Source organism: Capricornis sumatraensis, chromosome 1, assembly GCF_032405125.1.
Source record: "Capricornis sumatraensis isolate serow.1 chromosome 1, serow.2, whole genome shotgun sequence".
Taxonomy (NCBI): domain Eukaryota; kingdom Metazoa; phylum Chordata; class Mammalia; order Artiodactyla; family Bovidae; genus Capricornis; species Capricornis sumatraensis.
In genome coordinates this window covers 228,425,300-228,444,711 of record NC_091069.1, presented here as the reverse complement: position 1 = coordinate 228,444,711, position 19,412 = coordinate 228,425,300, and the positions used below count along the sequence as shown (strand labels likewise).

At 37.4% G+C, this 19,412-nt stretch overlaps 1 protein-coding gene across 3 annotated transcripts in view; it reads right to left on the bottom strand.

The window, feature by feature from the left end:
* Positions 1–19,412, bottom strand: part of PLOD2 (procollagen-lysine,2-oxoglutarate 5-dioxygenase 2) — a 119,049-nt gene that overhangs the window by 47,527 nt on the left and 52,110 nt on the right. For all 3 annotated transcript variants that reach the window (XM_068988831.1, XM_068988844.1, XM_068988837.1), the window contains exons 2-3: positions 17,627–17,718; positions 12,892–13,028 (exon numbers count right to left, since the gene is read on the bottom strand). In XM_068988831.1, coding sequence (XP_068844932.1) covers positions 12,892–13,028; positions 17,627–17,718 — 229 coding nt within the window. The remainder of the gene's footprint in view (positions 1–12,891; positions 13,029–17,626; positions 17,719–19,412) is intronic.

Here is a 19,412-nt window from a genome sequence, read left to right as displayed (position 1 = left end):
CCTAATGTTTCTTTCTAATTTGTACTCATCTATAATAATTTCTGCAGATTTCCTTACCTTTGACAAAATGTTTCCACCTACTAAATGTTATCAATATAAATGTAAATTTGAACCACTATTTAGCCTGAAATCCTAAACTAAATGCATACAGACATGTGTATCTTTTTAAAGTTCAATATATTTAAAAATGTAAAAAATTAAATTTATAGTTTCATTGATTTTCTGAAGATTGTATTACCCACAGTTCATCCAGAGAATCACAATGACTTATAATATGAAATGTGACACACACTTTCTGTTTCCTCTCTGCAATAAGTTCTCTGTTCTTGCTACAACCACAAATTCTTCTTCATCTTTTTTTTAACAAAACCAACGATTTCCAAAGATGATAATTTCATGACTTGCCATCCCAGGTAGCTAACAAAAAGAGTACACAAATGCTCTCTAATTCAGCACCAGGTCTTCCTAATAGCCAATAGTCCAAATGCACTTCTGTGATACCTGGAGTGGTGCAGAGGCAGGAAGGGGGTACCAGCAAGGAAGGATTGGGGACGTTGTTGGTTTTATTTTTGGCCACACCATGCTACATGCAGGATCTTAGTTCCCCCACCAGGAACCAAACCCATGCCCACTGCAGTGGAAGTGCAGAGTCTTAACCACTGGACCACCAAGGAAGCCCCTGCTATGATATCTGAATTGGGAAGCAAGGAGGCTGTTCCACACACTTTGCCAGACTTGCTCTTGAGTTTGTTAATATGCTAACATAGTAGTATGTATCAGGCAACATTCAATAACTTTCTGTACATGAATTTGGGCTTCCCCTGTGGCTCAGCTGATAAAGAATTTTTCTGCCAATGCAGGCGATGCAGGAGACATGGGTTCAATCTCTGGGTCAGGAAGATTCCCTGGAGAAGGAAATGGCAATCCACTTCAGTGAAATTTGAGTAGAACTGGTATGTTCATGCAACCTCCAAGTCCTGGGCTTTAAAAAGGAAGCTGGCCTACCCTCTGATTCCTCTTTCCCTTTCATGGTGAACCAGACTTTACAAGCAAAAATTCCGTGACATACTTGCCCCCACCAGATAGTCCACTTCTGAATCTTAAAAAAAAAAAAAAAAAGATTAAAATGTTGCTAATGTGAAACTCCAGTACTTTGGCCACCTCATGTGAAGAGTTAACTCATTGGAAAAGACTCTGATGCTGGGAGGGATTGGGGGCAGGAGGAGAAGGGGACGACAGAGGATGACATGGCTGGATGGCATCACCTGACTCCATGGACGTGAATCTATGTGAACTCCGGGAGTTGGTGATGGACAGGGAGGCCTGGTGTGCTGCGATTCATGGGGTCGCAAACAGTCAGACACGACTGAGTGACTGAACTGAACTGAACTGAATGTGAAATTAAACTTAGTAATTATGCCTAGGCAATTTTTAAAAATTAGTAAAAGTAAAGTTGAATTCAGAGAACTATACCATTCTTTTTCATTCTAAAATTTTTTCATTGCTTTTTGTTACCAAAAAAAACTTCAAAATCAAAACATATCTATCTAGCTACATATATGTGTGTGTGTGTGTGTGTGTATGCATGCTGCCAAGTTGCTTCAGTCGTGTCCGACTCTGTGAGACCCCACAGACGGCAGCCTACCAGGCTCTGCCGTCCCTCGGATGTTTCCAGGCAAGAGTACTGGAGTGGGGTGCCATTGCCTTCTCCACCTAATAGTCTTGCTGTATACCAATTGGTCTTATAAGTAAAAGGATTCTTTAGTGAGAGTCATTCTGAAAGGCCAGTTTACTGATAACTGTGATGGAAACAAATATTTAAAGGGAGAAACAAGTGTCCCCTTCCTTCCAGAAATTTACAAAACAAACTGCTCTAAGGGAAGTAGAGGGAACACATAAACTGTATATATCGAAACTGTATATATGCATATTTGGCGTTTAATTTTTTCCTTCTTTTAAGATCAATGGGTAGAAAAATTTTAATACTGTTAGTAATATAAAGTGATTCAGTTTGCACAATCTGAAGTCTAACAGATGGGTTTCTAATTCCAATTCCAGCTCTATCACTTGCCATCTGAGTAACCATAGGAAAGTTAGTAACAAACTCTTTATGCTTCTGTTCCTTTAAGCATAAAATGATGGGGAAAGTAGTGCTTATTTCTCATCAAGATATTGTTACAAAAATTAAAAATTAACCCCATAATAATCTTTCAAAAAAGTTTAAAAAATTCACATTTTTGTTACTATAAGAAAGGGACCTGAAAAAATGAGAGGTAGGACAAAAACTTACTTTTAAATTTACACATGTCTGTAGTTTTAAATAATTTTATTTTTAGCCAAATACACATTTTAAGATAAATTTTAAATCAGAATAAATTTGTTCTGACTAAAACCTCAAGCCAACTCCCCTCCATGTTTATTTAAAAAACTGAATTAATCTGACTTCACAAAGTATTTATATAAATATCTCAAGTTTCTCTTTTTCTTATAAATAAGTACTGCTGCTGCTAAGTCGCTTCAGTCATGTCTGACTCTGTGCGACCCCATAGACGGCAGCCCACCAGGCACCCTGTCCCTGGGATTCTCCAGGCAAGAACACTGGAGTGGGTTGCCATTTCCTTCTCCAATGCATGAAAGTAAAAAGTGAAAGTGAATTCACTCAGTCATGTCCGACCCTCAGCGACCCCATGGACTACAGCCCACCAGGCTCCTCCGCCCATGGGATTCTCCAGGCAGGAGTACAGCTGATTTCATAAGTATGACCACTTCAGATTTCTGCCTTGTGGGATAACCCTATTTCTTCTCTCAGGGGTATTTTCTTCAAGACTACTAGTTGCTGATATAATTTTCTTTTTTAAATACTGAAGATTAGGAAATAAAACTAGCTTTATAAGACCAGTTACCAGCGTAACTAAGCCCTGAGAGGTAAGGCAAATAAACCAAACCCTCTGAGGCACAGGACCCAATAAATTGTCTGGAGAGATGGATAAAAAGAGCTCATTATGTCAGAGAATCATGTGATTGGAGACTTGGACCAAACCGATTCAGATATTTTGCACGTAGCATCATGCATTCGAACTTTCCTGGTGGCTCAAAGGTACAGAATCTGCCTGCCAATGCAGGAAACATAGATTTTATCCCTGGGTTGGCAAGATCCCCTGGAGGAGGCCATGGCAACCCACTTCAATATTCTTGCCTGGGAAATTCCATGGATGGAGGAGCCTGGCGGGCTACAGGCCATGGAGTTGCAAAAGAGTTAGACACAAGTTAGAAACTAAACAACAACAAATATCATGTATTCGAAGTTATAAAGGTACAGTTGGCAAATGATTATTGTGTCTTTGTAACACCAGTGAAGGGCTTAATATCTCCACAGTATATCTCAAACTACTAACAAAAGTCAACAGCTTGAAACTGAGGAGTTGTGGGCTACTTGTACTCTGATGATTTAAAAATTTTATAAGTAGAGCCTGAAGTCTTGTAAAAGAATGAAACTAGATCACTTTCTAACACCGCACACAAAAATAAACTCAAAATGGATTAAAGATCTAAATGTAAGACCAGAAACTATAAAACTCCTAGAGGAGAACGTAGGCAAAACACTCTCAGACATAAATCACAGCAGGATCCTCTATGATCCACGTCCCAGAATTCTGGAAATAAAAGCAAAAATAAACAAATGGGATCTAATTAAAATTAAAAGCTTCTGCACAACAAAGGAAAATATAAGCAAGGTGAAAAGACAGCCTTCTGAATGGGAGAAAATAATAGCAAATGAAGCAACTGACAAACAACTAATCTCAAAAATATACAAGCAACTTATGCAGCTCAATTCCAGAAAAATAAACGACCCAATCAAAAAATGGGCCAAAGAACTAAATAGACATTTCTCCAAAGAAGACATACACATGGCTAACAAACACATGAAAAGATGCTCAACATCACTCATTATCAGAGAAATGCAAATCAAAACCACAATGAGGTACCACTTCACACCAGTCAGAATGGCTGCGATCCAAAAATCTGCAAGCAATAAATGCTGGAGAGGGTGTGGAGAAAAGGGAACCCTCCTACACTGTTGGTGGGAATGCAAACTAGTACAGCCACTATGGAGAACAGTGTGGAGATTCCTTAAAAAATTCCAAATAGAACTACCTTATGACCCAGCAATCCCGCTGCTGAGCATACACACCAAGGAAACCAGAATTGAAAGAGACACATGTACCCCAATGTTCATCGCAGCACTGTTTATAATAGCCAGGACATGGAAACAACCTAGATGTCCATCAGCAGATGAATGGATAAGAAAGCTTTGGTACATATACACAATGGAGTATTACTCAGCCGTTAAAAAGAATTCATTTGAATCAGTTCTGATGAGATGGATGAAACTGGAGCCGATTTTACAGAGTGAAGTAAGCCAGAAAGAAAAACACCAATACAGTATACTAACACATATATATGGAATTTAGAAAGATGGCAATGACAACCCTGTATGCAAGACAGGAAAAAAGACACAGCTGTGTATAATGGACTTTTGGACTCAGAGGGAGAGGGAGAGGGTGGGATGATTTGGGAGAATGGCATTCTATCATGTATACTATCATGTAAGAATTGAATCGCCAGTCTATGTCTGACGCAGGATACAGCATGCTTGGGGCTGGTGCATGGGGATGACCCAGAGAGATGTTATGGGGAGGGAGGTGGGAGGGGGGTTCATGTTTGGGAACACATGTAAGAATTAAAGATTTTAAAATTAAAAAATAAAAAAAATATAAAATATAAAAAAATAAAATAAAATAAAAAAATAATAAAAATAAAAAAATAAAAATTTTATAAGTAGGCATTACCTTTATAACAAAAAGCAATTACTGTAGATCAAAATGTAAAAGTCAAAAATTCTCTTCACATAATTCAAGCAAGGATTTGACTTTGAATAAAAATTTAAGGTTGCTGGAACTTTCTCATTCCATTCTAGTAGCATTGCTATTTCTGTGTTGAAGTACTTTAGAAAAGTTTTTTTGAACCAATTTAAAACATTTCAAAGGGCAAGAAAGTTTTTCTACTTAAAATGACTTTAGTCACATTAACCCAAAAGGTCAAACTTTTTAAAAAATGCCCACAACAGTCATAAAAATAATGCTCATAGGAATTTGATACATTTAAATGTGAAGAATAAGATAAAACTTTCCACAGTTCACTGTGGTAAATATTCCTGGGTCCTGCAAAAACCATAAGGTTTTCACCTTATGTGGTCATGCTGAGTCCTCTACCAGACACGTCAGTGTTCTATCTCAGACAGGTCATTGAAACTTTTACAAGCATTTGTCCTTCTGCGTTCCCTGTTTCTGTGGCACCATCAACCATACAGTCACTCAAGCTGAAAATCCTTCATTCAGCCCTGCCTCTTCGCTTTCCATGGCCTCTCTCATCAAATCTTTCTCCAGAACCCATTGATTCCATCTACTTAATCTATTTAAAATTTAAAGCCTCTCCACTCCCACTAAAATATACTCGACTAGATTAATTCTAAAATCTTATAAGCCTCCCCATCACACATCCCCTCCAATAAGGACCATCTGACAAACTCTCCTGAAAACCTTTCTGTGCCAGTCCCTTGACTGGGTCAGAACTATGGTCTAAAGTGGGACTCAGCAAGTATTTACTATCTAGCCTTTTAGAAAAAATTCCTTAGGCTTTGAGGGCAATACGGTCTCTGCTGGATGACTCAACTCTGCCTTTGTGGTACAAGGCAGCCATAGGCAATTTGTAAATAATTGAGCACACTTGTGCTACAACAAAAGTATTTACAGAAAAGAGCCTGGGCCAGACTACAACTTACCAAACTCTGGCCTGTAAAATAAAGTCTAAATGAATCAGATTCACATTAATTTCCTATTAAATAACATGTTCTGAAGTCACACTGAATTATTTGATCTCTTTCATGTCTTTAATCATGATGTTTCATCAGCTTAGCACATCTTTTTCCAGTCAGATCCAAACAACTCACCCTCATCCAAATCTCACTTCCCCTACAAACCTCTACATGAGCAGCATAAATGGAAAAGATCATTTCCATCCTCTTAATCCCCACAACTCTTCTCCTCTCTTTTTCCACAGAATGCTTCATTTTCTACTCGTCATGGACAGGGAAGAGTGGCGTGCTGCAATCCATGGGGGTCGCAAAGAGTTGGACACGACTGAGCGACTGTATTGAACTGAACTTCATGCTGGCAGTGACTATTTATACTAAACTGCATTGTCTTCCTTCACATGCCAAATACACCACTTTATTCATCTGTGTATTATTCCCCTGAGGCACAGAGGAAAACAACAGAAGTGTTCCCTAATCTTGTTTATTTGTTCCTCCCCAACCCACACTTTATTCATCATCACTGATAAAAATTTAAGCCAAAAGTTAAGGAAATATTCTTGCCTGGAGAATCCCATGGACAGAGGAGCTTGGTGGGCTACAGTCCACGGGTCGCAGAGTCGGACACGACTGAGTGACTTCACTTTCACTTTCACTAAAGTCTAATGAAGCATGCAAGAAGCAATACACCTGATAATTCTCTCTTTAATCATGTCTTCATCTTAAACACATATCTATATTTTTCACAGATAATTGATGCTAAAAACAATACTATAGAACCACTCCCTCCTCATTTTCATAAAGCAGTTGAAAATGTCTACTCAGTTGAACTTGTGGAATAAATTACAAAATAATCACAAGAGAAATGATTAAATTTATCATAGGAATTTTGAAGGAAAGGGAAGGAATAAACTTGGACAAAGTAGGGACTATTTTAGAAACAATTACTGGGAGGATTTTTTTAATGGTATATAATTTCATTTTCTGAATATAATATTCCAACTGAGGCTGGGATGAGGTAGGAGTCAAATGAGGACACTGCCCAGGTGGAGAGTCATTTTGTCCAGACAGTTTCCTGAGAGTAGCCAAGTCTGGAGGTAACTCCTAGCAGACAGGGCAGCCAAGCAGACACTGTGGCAAGACCTCAAGCTGCTCAAGCTGCTAGCTATCTATGGGACCACGAGTTGTCATCACTTGGTGCCTCTGCTTCAGTCTCTTTACTTGTAAAATAAATGATTAAATGAAAATCTCCCTCTAATTTTAAATGATAGTTAAATTTATCTCTGCAACATTAGACCTCTCAAATCTGATACATATTTAGTGCACAGTAAGTATGATAAAGAACCTGCCTACTGACGCAGGAGACCTGAGACTCGGGCTTGATCCCTGGGTCAGGAAGATCCTCTGGAGGAAGGCATGGCAACCTACTCCAGCATTCTTGCCTGGTGAATCCCATGAACAGAGCAGCCTGGCAGGCTACGGTCCATAGGGTCACACAGAATCAGACACAACAGAAGTAACAGCACGCACACATGTGCACACACAACTAAGTATTCATTGAATCAGTGAAGAAAGTAAGCAGCTTTTTTTCAATCCTCAGCATTTATTATTATGTAGCTATAATATTATTATTATTATAGTATTATTATATAATAACACTACATAGTATATACAATATACTATATACAATAATATATACATATTATTATGTAATATTATATTATTATTATGTAATATTAGTATTACTATGTAGCTATGCCAGAAAACAGATACAAAGCTATGGATAGAAAAGCCTATCCAGAGGGCAAGATTTCTGTCCCAGTCAACCCCTGAGCCACCACCAATCCAGCCATGGCAGCTAGCACCATATTTTATATAATAACAGATGCTTAACAATACATATTTACTCAAAATAAAAAGATTCAAGGAGTAGGTAATCTGGTTTGTAGATAATCTGGTTTGGGGAAAATCTGATTTATGTCTACACACAAAAAGTAGACAAATTAATACCATTTATCTAGCTATATATAAACAACCAATCCTTCTTTTAAATACAGTCTGGTTCTTCCTTATTCCAACATACCCACTAATACACTCAGTAAACACTAATAAGAATATCTGAACAATTTTTTTTAAGTCATTCATTTCCCATGTAATTCCTAATCATATTTCACATCATGGACGAGGCTGAAGGCAATGCAATATGTTTAACTGACAGCTAAAGATTTTAACCTTTCCTTCAAAAACAAGGGAAAAAATTAAAAACCATGTCAGTTCAGTTCAGTCACATAGTCGTGTCCGACTCTTTGCGACCCCATGAATCGCAGCACACCAGGCCTCCCTGTCCATCACCATCTCCCGGAGTTCACTCAGACTTACGTCCATCGAGTCCGTGATGCCATCCAGCCATCTCATCCTCGGTCGTCCCCTTCTCCTCTGTGTTTGGCTTTCCTTCACTAATTTAATGAAATATTGTCCGTTGCTAATTACTAGGTTCTTTGTGTCTGCAAACCTAAACTGCCCTCATTGCCAAGAAGAAGTCTATCAAATAAATCTGCCATAATTAGTTACAATTACAGCCATCAATCTTAAAAAGCTTTGCTTTCAGAAAAATTTTACTCTGTCTTCTGTATAAACTGTGTGTATTAGTCAGCTGCTAGTTCAGTTCAGTTCAGTCACTCAATCGTGTCCAAATTTTGAGATCCCATGAATTGCAGCATGCCAGGCCTCCCTGTCCATCACCAACTCCCGGAGTTCACTCAAACTCATGTCCATCAAATCAATGATGCCATCCAGCCATCTCATCCTCTGTTGTCCCCTTCTCCTCCTGCCCCCAATCCCTCCTAGCATCAGAGTCTTCTCCAATGAGTCAACTCTTCACGTGAGGTGGCCAAAGTACTGGAGTTTCAGCTTTAGCATTAGTCCTTCCAAAGAACACCCAGGACTGATCTCCTTTAGAATGGACTGATCTTGCAGTCCAAGGGACTCTCAAGAGTCTTCTCCAACACCACCGTTCAAAAGCATCATTTCTTTGGCGCTCAGCTTTCTTCACAGTCCAACTCTCACATCCATACATGACCACTGGAAAAACCATAGCCTTGACTAGACGGACATTTGTTGGCAAAGTAATGTCTCTGCTTTTGAATATGTTATCTAGGTTGGTCATTCTAAATAAATGTGGTTATGTTATACATCATTTGAATGGACATTTCTAGCTTTAGTTTTTTGCAAAAGACTTATTACTTGCTGTTTATTTTATATTTACTTTAGACTAGGGAAATGATGTGAGATGAAAAGCAAATTCAAGTAATTTTGTTATTTGAGTTTAAAATGGGTCATAAAGCATGGAGACAACTCACAACATAAACAATGCATTTGGCCCAGGAACCACTAATGAATGTACAGTGCAGTGGTGGTTCAAGAAGTTTTGCAAAGGAGATGAGAGCTTTGAAGACAAGGAGCTCAGTGTCAGGCCATTGGAAGATGACAACGACCAATTGAGAGAATCATTGAAGCTGATCCTCTTAAACTACACAGGAAGTTGCTGAAGAACTCAACATAGACCATTCTATAGTCGTTCAGCATTTGAAGCAAACTGGAATGGTGAAAGCTCAATAAGCAATTAAGTGGGTGCCTCATAAGCTGACTAAAAATTAAAAAAAAAAATCAATGTTTTGAAGTGTTGCTTCCTCTTATTCCACACAACATCAACAAACCACTTCCTGATCAGATTGTGATGTGGGGTGAAATTTATATTTTGTGGTGGCACTGAATGTAAATGTCATTAATCAGATGTTGCTTTTTACAGAAAGAATCCCAATATATGAAATATTTGAAAGGCATATTTAGTGGTGGTTACTGGACTCACCAAAATGATTATTTCCTCTCTGAAAATATCTACCCCACAATTTTAGTATATAGCAACTCCTTGGTTCATTGAAGTATTTGCTTAAAGATAGTTAACTTTATGACTTTGAGGTAAGATAAAGGAATTGACTTTGCAATTTATAAGCTCTTGCTAAATAATAGTAGGAGTAAGGTAGACTGAATTTTTAAAAAACTAGAATGGTAGTCGCATGTTATAATATTTGTCCCCAAAATCTCTATGAGCCTACTTCAAAAGAGCCCATCATACTTTGTCCAGTCTGTTAAAGTCATCAAATCCATTATATATACTGATAGTTGTTCAAATTAAGGGGAGATTGTCAATTTCACAAAGCATCTTAATTGCAATAAACTACACACACACACACTGCAGGGTGAAGTAACTTAAAAGAAAAGTTTGTGGTACTTTCTCATATGAAGAGCTTCAGTGTTCATTTGGTTTTAAGAATAACCCAAACCCTTGTTAAATATTTATTTACATCTAAATTAAATATGGTAAATCTTAACAGTATATTTATGAACACTGTCTCTAATTTTAAATGTTCATCCAAAACTCAGTTTAGAATACATATTCCCATGGAAGTGATGTTATAAGATTGCTTTCAAATTAATTCACAAAAGCCTGTCACAATGAACACTAGGGACCATTTTGAGATATGGGAAATGTTCCAGAATCAAGCAGTGACAATAATTCCACAACTCTGTAAATTTAATAAAAATTATTGAAATTTTCACTTAAAGTGAGCATATGTCAAGGTATATAAATCATATCTCAACAAACCTATTTTCTTAAAGGCTATTTAAACTATTAACTACATAAACCTTGGTATTTTTTTATATAGTAGTAACCTATACTTCCATAAAACTAATTAGTACAGTTAAATTGTCCTTAAAAACTCACGTAACAAGTAGTAATTGGTTTGATTTACTAAAATGAGTATATTCTGAACTATAGCCTTAATTGGAGGTAAGGTTACTTAGTAGATTAACAATTCTACTGCAAAATAGTTTTCCTATTTCAAATAATTTAGAGTCAAATTCATTTCTCCCTGATCTTGGATTACCCACAATTTCAACTGTACTGATCACTTGTCCACAATATTTTTTAAAGGGTATTGTCTTTAAGGAAAAAATAAATAAAAGAAAAGAGCTCTAAAGTGGTACCAATTGTCCATCCTTCTTATCTTTGTTACTGTTTCATCATCCCTAGGTTTCTCCAGGAAGACAGATATGGTGAGTTATGAAGAAGAAAATGTTACTGCTGCTTCTTAGACTAGAGTTTGGGGAGATGGGCATGCATGATTTCAGTTAGCTGGCTCTTTTCACAGAGGCAGTTGTCAAGAAATTTTATTCTCAGTTCACTGATATATCCCAAACACAGTGTCTGGCACACACTGGACCTTCCATTAAAAGTCTATTGTTATCTTTTGGTCATACTGGGTCTTAAAGTATCAACTAAATAAATAAACGCAACCCCAAGCAGTCTTCAGATATCTCATAGTGTCCCTTTTCTTATCCAATTGGCCCCTAACTAAACCAGTTTCTTCCAAGTTTAAATCTTAAATGAGGGGCTCCCTTAAATGGGAGGGATAGTCTGATAAAGGAGCAAAGGGTGAGGAAAAGGAGTTCTTCCTAAAATGCAGAAAGAGGTTTGGGAACCCAAAACCACTACTGGCTCATATGTGGTAACTTTTACAAGCAGAATTGCCTCCAAGTCAAAATCAAAACATACATGTGGCAAATTCAAGCTGACCAAAATGGCTGGTAATTTTAAACCAAACATACTCAATGTTTAATACAATCAGTTAGTATGAACATCCTGCTCCATTTTCCTAAGGGTTATATATATAGATAGATAGATAGATAGATAGATAGATAGATAGATAGATAGATAGATAGATAGATAGATAGATAGATAGATTATATATATAATAGCTTTTGTAGAAAACTTCTTGATATACAAGCTAACCATCAATCTAATGTTGTAAGAATAAGTAACTATAAGCAGAACATTATTTTTTCCTGGGAGACAATATGGAAATTCTAAAGACACAAATATATGAACCTTTCAAAATTTGTAAGTGTTGATGGCACCAGAATTCCAGTATGTATATTTTCAATTCAAAATTTCTGCCTTTATTTAAAATTTATACAAAAAGCACCAATCTTACTTTCATCTGTAATAATTTGTGGTTTTGGACTTTCAAACTGAGGGAGAGATATAAAAACTTCCCTAACTTAAAGAGGAAAATGCAAGGAGATTTAAAATAAGCAATGATCAAAAAATAAAAAAGAATGTAGGGAAAATGGTAGATAAAAAGGTGTCTACCAATACTGCTTCATGACAATCTGACATTATTAAAAACCTGAGAAGAAGATGAGGAAACACAGCAGACACTCCACATTTAGTACAAGGAAAGATATTTACATATTAGAAAGATTTTTCTTTCTTATTAAACATGTTTTTTTTTTCTTTTTTAATTTTTCACTTATACCTTACATGATATATTTCCTCCTGGACAACCAGAATCCACTGGGTTACTCTCTCAGTATAAAGGTTCAATATGATCTTTATTCTATCTCAAATCAGGGTTAAGACATGAATTTCACAAAAATTTTAGCCTATGTCCTGTCCTCCCATTGGTATTTATGATAACTCAACAAATGTGATCATATTAATTAAATGTTAGACCATGGTTTTATAATTATGAATAATATCTACTTTTTAAAACAATGATTCATTGTGAATAAAATAATTCAATATATATTCTCCAAGCGTGAATTTCAACTCTTTTAAAATAATTTAATACAGACTTAGAAAGCCACATGTTCGGGACTTCACTGGCAGTCCAATGGTTAAGACTCCACCGTCCAATACAGGGGACATGGATTAGATCCTTCATCAGAGGATTAAGATCCCACATGCCCCGGGGCAAGTAAGCCCACGCACTGCAAATAAAGAGAAGCCCATGCATTGCAATGAAGAATCTGCGTGCTGCAACTAAGACCTAGCACAGCCAAAAAAATATTTTTTTAATTTTAAATTTAAAAAAAAAAAAAAGTGTCTTCCAAAAGGATGGCACCAACTGAAAAAAAAAAAAAAAAAAAAAAAAGCCACAGGTTGTTTCTCTTACCATTCAGTAAACAAGACAACCAGATCCTCTTGATTGGCATAATGTTCCATGACTTCTTTCATCAATCTCACTTTTTGGCCCCCTCCAATTGTATTAATTCCATCACCACCTCTCCACTCTTCTCCTTGACCAAGGACCTATAAATCAAAACAACATTTTATCCCTGGGCAAAACTCAGGTTATGAAGTGTTATAAACACTGGAAGTTACCAACAGCTTGTACAATATAACATAGCACCACTCTTTAAATGTTACACTCATTATGCTAGACAGCAAAAAAAAACTTGATGTCTAGATCAGGTCATAATTCTTTAATGTTATCCACCCCATACAATGCCATTCTCAATTTTAACATGAAAAGTAGACACTAATCCAAGGAAGCTGGGAATTCGTGAGGGAAGCCACAGAAAGTATTTCTCACATCTTATTTCTCTTTATTCTGACTGAAATGAAAAGGAAAGAAAATGAAGAAACTTTCCAGATCACTTTTAAATCTGGCAGGATATCTGTCTGATGAACAAGGGGGAGCCCTGGAAGCTCAGTGAATCCTGGATGGGGCCCTTGATCTGTTTCCCTGCTGAAACCAAATCAGTCACCCCAGGAAACACAGAGGGCATCAGATCAAATGCCATCTTCCTTACCTTAAGAATCTTAAACTTATGTTTCCCTCAAAAGTTTAATTATTTATCAGTGCAAGAAATCACCTAAGCACAATTACTCAGAGCTAAGCCTGCAGTCATCCTGGGTTCTGTTTGCCCAGCCTCAGCAGTTGCCTCTTGATTGTGTGCCTGCTGATGCACCAGGCTGTGAAGAAGCAGGAAACAAGTCTATGAGCACCCCTGCCACAGACACATCTTGGACCTTAGTTTCATCAAAACCAAGTCTGAAGCTCCTGAAACAAGGATCTGCTAACCCAGTGGTCCCCAACCATTTTGGCACCTAAGACCAGTTTCATAAAAAATAATTTTCCCATGGACCCCGGTTGGGGATGGTTTTTATATTGTGATATATAATACGATATATAATCTGTATTTACAGCCACTCCCCTCACTAGCATCACTGTTATAGCTCCACCTCACATCATCAGGTTTTAGATACTCATAAGAGCATGCAACCGAGATATCTCACATGTTCACAGTTCACAGTTCATGCTCTCCTACAAGAATCTAATGCTGCTGCTGCTGACAGGAGGTGGTGCTCAGGTAGTAACGTGAGCAATGAGTGGCTGAAAGTATAGATGAAGCTTCACTGGCTAACCCACGCTCACCTCCTGCTATGTAGCCAGGTTCCTAACAGGCCATAGACTGGTACTGGTCTGTGGCCTGGGGGTTGGGGGCTGCTGTACTAAAAGATTTGTGAATTCAGAGGGAATGAAATTAAGAATACAAAAGAAAAGCATAAAATTAGTTTAGAAAATAAATATTATTAATTCTAAATTTACTTACCATCGAGCCAAATACAAGCCTGGCTGGTAGAGCTTGTGGGACTCCCAGCCTCAGATCCCTAGTTAGCACTTCTTCACCACTTACTTATATTGAAGGGAGAAAGAAACACTGGTGTGGAAATTTGGATTCATATTGGGGCTAGTCTATTAGAACATTCAGTTCAGTTCAGTTCAGTTGCTCAGTCGTGTCCGACTCTTTGCGACCCCATGAATCGCAGCACGCCAGGCTTCCCTGTTCAAAACCAACTCCCAGAGTTCACTCACACTCATGTACATCGAGTCGGTGATGCCATCCAGCCATCTTATCCTGTCGACCCCTTCTCCTCCTGCCCCCTATTCCTCCCAGCATCAGAGTCTTCTCCAATGAGTCAACTCTTCGCATGAGGTGGCCAAAGTACTGGAGTTGCAGCTTTAGTATCATTCCTTCCGAAGAAATCCCAGGGCTGATCTCCTTCAGAATGGACTGGTTGGATCTCCTTGCAGTCCAAGGGACTCTCAAGAGTCTTCTCCAACACCACAGTTCAAAAGCATCAATTCTTCGGTACTCAGCCTTCTTCACAGTCCAACTCTCACATCCATATATGACTACTGGAAAAATCATAGCCTTGAGTAGATGGACCTTAGTCGGCAAAGTAATGTCTCTGCTTTTGAATATGCTATCTAGGTTGGTCATAACTTTCCTTCCAAGGAGTAAGCATCTTTTAATTTCATGGCTGCAATCACCATCTGCAGTGATTTTGGAGCCCCCAAAAGTAAAGTCTGACACTGTTTCCACTGTTTCCCCATCTATTTCCCGTGAAGTGATGGGACCAGATGCCATGATCTTTGTTTTCTGAATGTTGAGCTTTAAGCCAACTTTTTCACTCTCCTCTTTCACTTTCATCAAGAGGCTTTTTAGTTCCTCTTCACTTTCTGCCATAAAGGTGGTGTCATCTTCATATCTGAGGTTATTGATATTTCTCCTGGCAATCTTGATTCCAGCTTGTATTTCTTCCAGTCCAGCATTTCTCATGATGTACTCTGCATATAAGTTAAATAAGCAGGGTGACAATATACAGCCTTGACGTATTCCTTTTCCTATCTGGAACCAGTCTGTTGTTCCATGTCCAGTTTTACCTGCTGCTTCCTAACCTGCATACAGATTTCTCAAGAGGCAGGTCAGGTGGTCTGGTATTCACATCTCTTTCACAATTTTCCACAGTTTATTGTGATCCACACAGTCAAAGGATTTGGCATAGTCAATAAAGCAGAAATAGATGTTTTTCTGGAACTCTCTTGCTTTTTCCATAATCCAGCGGATGTTGGCAATTTGATCTCTGGTTCCTCTGCCTTTTCTAAAACCAGCTTGACCATCTGGAAGTTCATGCTTCACATATTGCTGAAGCCTGGCTTGGAGAATTTTGAACATTACTTTAGTAGCATATGAGGTGAGTGCAATTGTGTGGTAGTTTGAGCATTCTTCGGCATTGCCTTTCTTTGGGATTGGAATGAAAACTGACATTTTCCAGTCCTGTGGCCACTGCTGAGTTTTCCAAATTTGCTGGCATATTGAGTGCAGCACTTTGACAGCATCATCTTTCAGGATTTGAAATAGCTCAACTGGAATGCCATCACCTTCTTGACCTAAAAAGTGGCTTCCTCTGGCCCTAACATTTGTTATGCTTCTGTTCCACAACCCCTTTGGACTTCTCCAATACTACAGTACTACTGGGCCTAAATATCTGAGCACCTACTCTGTGTAGTGCTGTGTTGATTAAGCTCTAGTCTTATTTTCTTTCCACTCCATCAGTGTGACAGACTTTAGTATGCATCAGAATCACTCAGAGGATTTCTTAAAACAGATTTTTGGGTCCAGCTCCCAGTCTATGATTCAGAAGGTGGGGAGAAGCCTAAGAAACCTCATTCCTATTTCCCAGCTGATGCTGATGTTGGTGGTCTAGGGTCCATACTTCAGAATCATATAATGGAAAGGATCAAAACCTCCAGAGTCAAACAAAGGGTGCTGGGGTCCAAGATTTGACCCCTTAAAGTTATATGCCCTGGGGCAAGTTTCCTCATTCATGAGCAAAGTAATATCTACCTTACATGGTTTATATAATGAATCAACAGCATGCCATGTATAAAGGTCCTAACAGTGTCTCACACATAAGAAATATTCCACACTCTTCCCATTCTGAACCCTTACGATGTCCTTCATTGGATTTCAGAATTATTTCACCATAATTTTTCTCCATTTCCATGTAGGAAATTCTACAGTATTTCCTCTGTATCCTAACAAGCTTCTCTAATGTATTTCTCCTTTATCCTATATTAAACACCTAGATCTCCTTCTTTAGAAAAGTTAGCTTCTTTTAACAGTTGTTCTACATTAACATATGTACCTATTCTTCTAGCAGTTATGTAGCAAATATTATCTTTTTTGTGCATTATATACTAGAACAGCTCACTTTTTCCCTAAGCAAAAAGCAGTCTCTCTCTCCTTGCTTTTTTTAAGTTTTATTGTTTTGTTGTGTAAATGTATTAAATTCATTTGTTTGTTTTCCTACCTTGGGATATCTCTCTCTTCTCCTCTATATGTGGAAAAGATTTAGCTGACAGAGCCTCATTTCTGTTAAAAAATAAATAACTTAAAAAAAACAAAGCAGGTCTTTCATAGCTCAGTTTACCAGTCCTACCAAATTTCCCATTTCTTCTGACCATTTATCAATAAGATATTCTCCTAGAGATAAGTTATAAAGCCCTTTTAATGTTACTAAATTCCTCTAAAACAAACAAAAAACAAGCACCTTCCAATAATGGAATAGAAAAAGTATCTGCTTCACAGTAATGTTTCCAATTTTCCTAAATGAAGAAACATACCAAGGTAGATAAACCCACTACAAAAAGAAAAAACTTCAAAGTTAAAAAAATTACTATCAAATTTTAATTATGTTATATGCATACAAGACTCCTCAAAACAAATATGTGTGTGTGTGTGTGTGTGTGTGTGTGTGTGTGTGTGTGTGTGTGTGTGTGTGTATCCTTCTAAATATCCTTCGGTTGTTTTATACAACATGTTTATACAAAGCATTAGCAAATATTAGGAAATTATCATCTGAGTGGCAGTATTAACAAGGCTGAAATCTATCTTTAAAACAATCAAGTAAGTGTAAACTAATGGCAATTATGCAATCAAATTTCATCTCCCTCCTGTGGATTATAGATCGTGTTGCTATTGCTATTGTTCTTACTATGAAAAATGTACTTCAGGTACACAGTCTAAAATCTCCATGAATTAAAAAATATACCATACCTTCACAGTATAATTGAAGTATTTGGCTGATTGCATAAATCGATGGAATCCATCACTTTCTTTTGTTGCTACAGTTATGACTAATAATTTATCTGCAAAGACAGAGGGAATAACATAAGACAGTTTACCAAAAGGCTAACTACTCACACTTTACAGAGATCACTATAGTGACTAGAGACCTCATTAAACCCATGGGAATGTTTTGGTTTGTCAGTCTATATGAGGCTAAACAAACAGCTGTTGAAAAACTAGGCAATTAAAATTGGTTATATTACTACCAAATGACAGACTGTCAAATAATGAATTATTTTAATGGTAAGAAAGTATATTAATATTTAAGATAAAGCATGCCCTCAACAGAGGATTTCAGCACTAAGAGAAATACTTCCATAAAATTGCTGAAGGTTTTATCTATAAAGACCAACTCTCCTACATATTATCTAATCAACCAGCTTCATTGTCACCTATAAATCACTGCTGATGAATACAAACATCAGTTAGGTTCAGAAGGAAATTACATTCCTCAAAGCACACATACAAGACAAAAAGATCCAATCATGAGATTAATCTTAACTTTTTCAAATAAATTATGAAAAATTGGGAAAAAATACTTAGAAACAGAATCTTAATATTTTTCTTATCAAAGAATGATTGTAAATGTGAAGTCTATAAAATCCACATTTATATCACCTTCAGTGTTTTGGCTTTTTGTTAAAGAATAAAAGGAACCGAAATCAACACTGCCCTAGTAAATACACAGCTTTGAGTTATCATTTTATAATGGATTATTATTTTCAATCTAATACAACACCTCTTCTTAATAGAAGAAAACAGATTTAAGGAGTCATCTCAAATTACCTACAGAAGCTATTAAGGAAAAATACTTATCAGGAAAAGACATGTTGGACAAATGCTAAAAAGAAACAAACGCATCAGAAAATGCCAAAGGTACTAGAGCATTTTCTTTCTTAACCTTAGGGTATCAGAGGACCAGTGGACTAAAAAAGCAAAATTAACTAAGAAAGCAAAATGTCTTTTTGATGTTCTAAGCACTGAGTTCGGAGAGGGCAATGGCACCCTACTCCAGTACTCTTGCCTGGAAAATCCCATGGACAGAGAAGCCTGGTAGGCTGCAGATCATGGGGTCACTAAGAGTCTGAAACGACTGAGTGACTTAACTTTCACTTTTCACTTTCATGCATGGAGAAGGAAATGGCAACCCACTCCAGTGTTCTTGCCTGGAGAATCCCAGGGACGGGGGAGCCTGGTGGGCTGCTGTCTATGGGGTTGCACAGAGTTGGACACGACTAAAGCAACTTAGCAGCAGCAGCAGCAGCAGCAGCAGCAGCAAGCACTCACTGAGTTACGTCATTTGACTCTCAATTACTGTTATCAATAAGAAAAAATTTACAGTGTTAAGTATCTCCTAAACAATAAAGCGACTTCACTTTCACTTTTCACTTTCATGCATTGGAGAAGGAAATGGCAAACCACGTTCTTGCCTGGAGAATCCCAGGGATGGGGGAGCCTGGTGGGTTGCCATCTATGGGGTCGCACAGAGTTGGACACAACTGAAGCAACTTAGCAGTAGTAGCAGTAGCAGCAAACAATAAACAACCATTGAAAATGAAATACATAGCATTAATGTATTATAACAATCAATTAAAAACTATTTCATAAGATCCAAGGTAATCATCAAATTTTGAAAATAAACAAAATATAAATAAGTGTAACACACATAAAGAAATCAATTCAAGCAAGTCAATCAACAAAAAGGAAAACATTA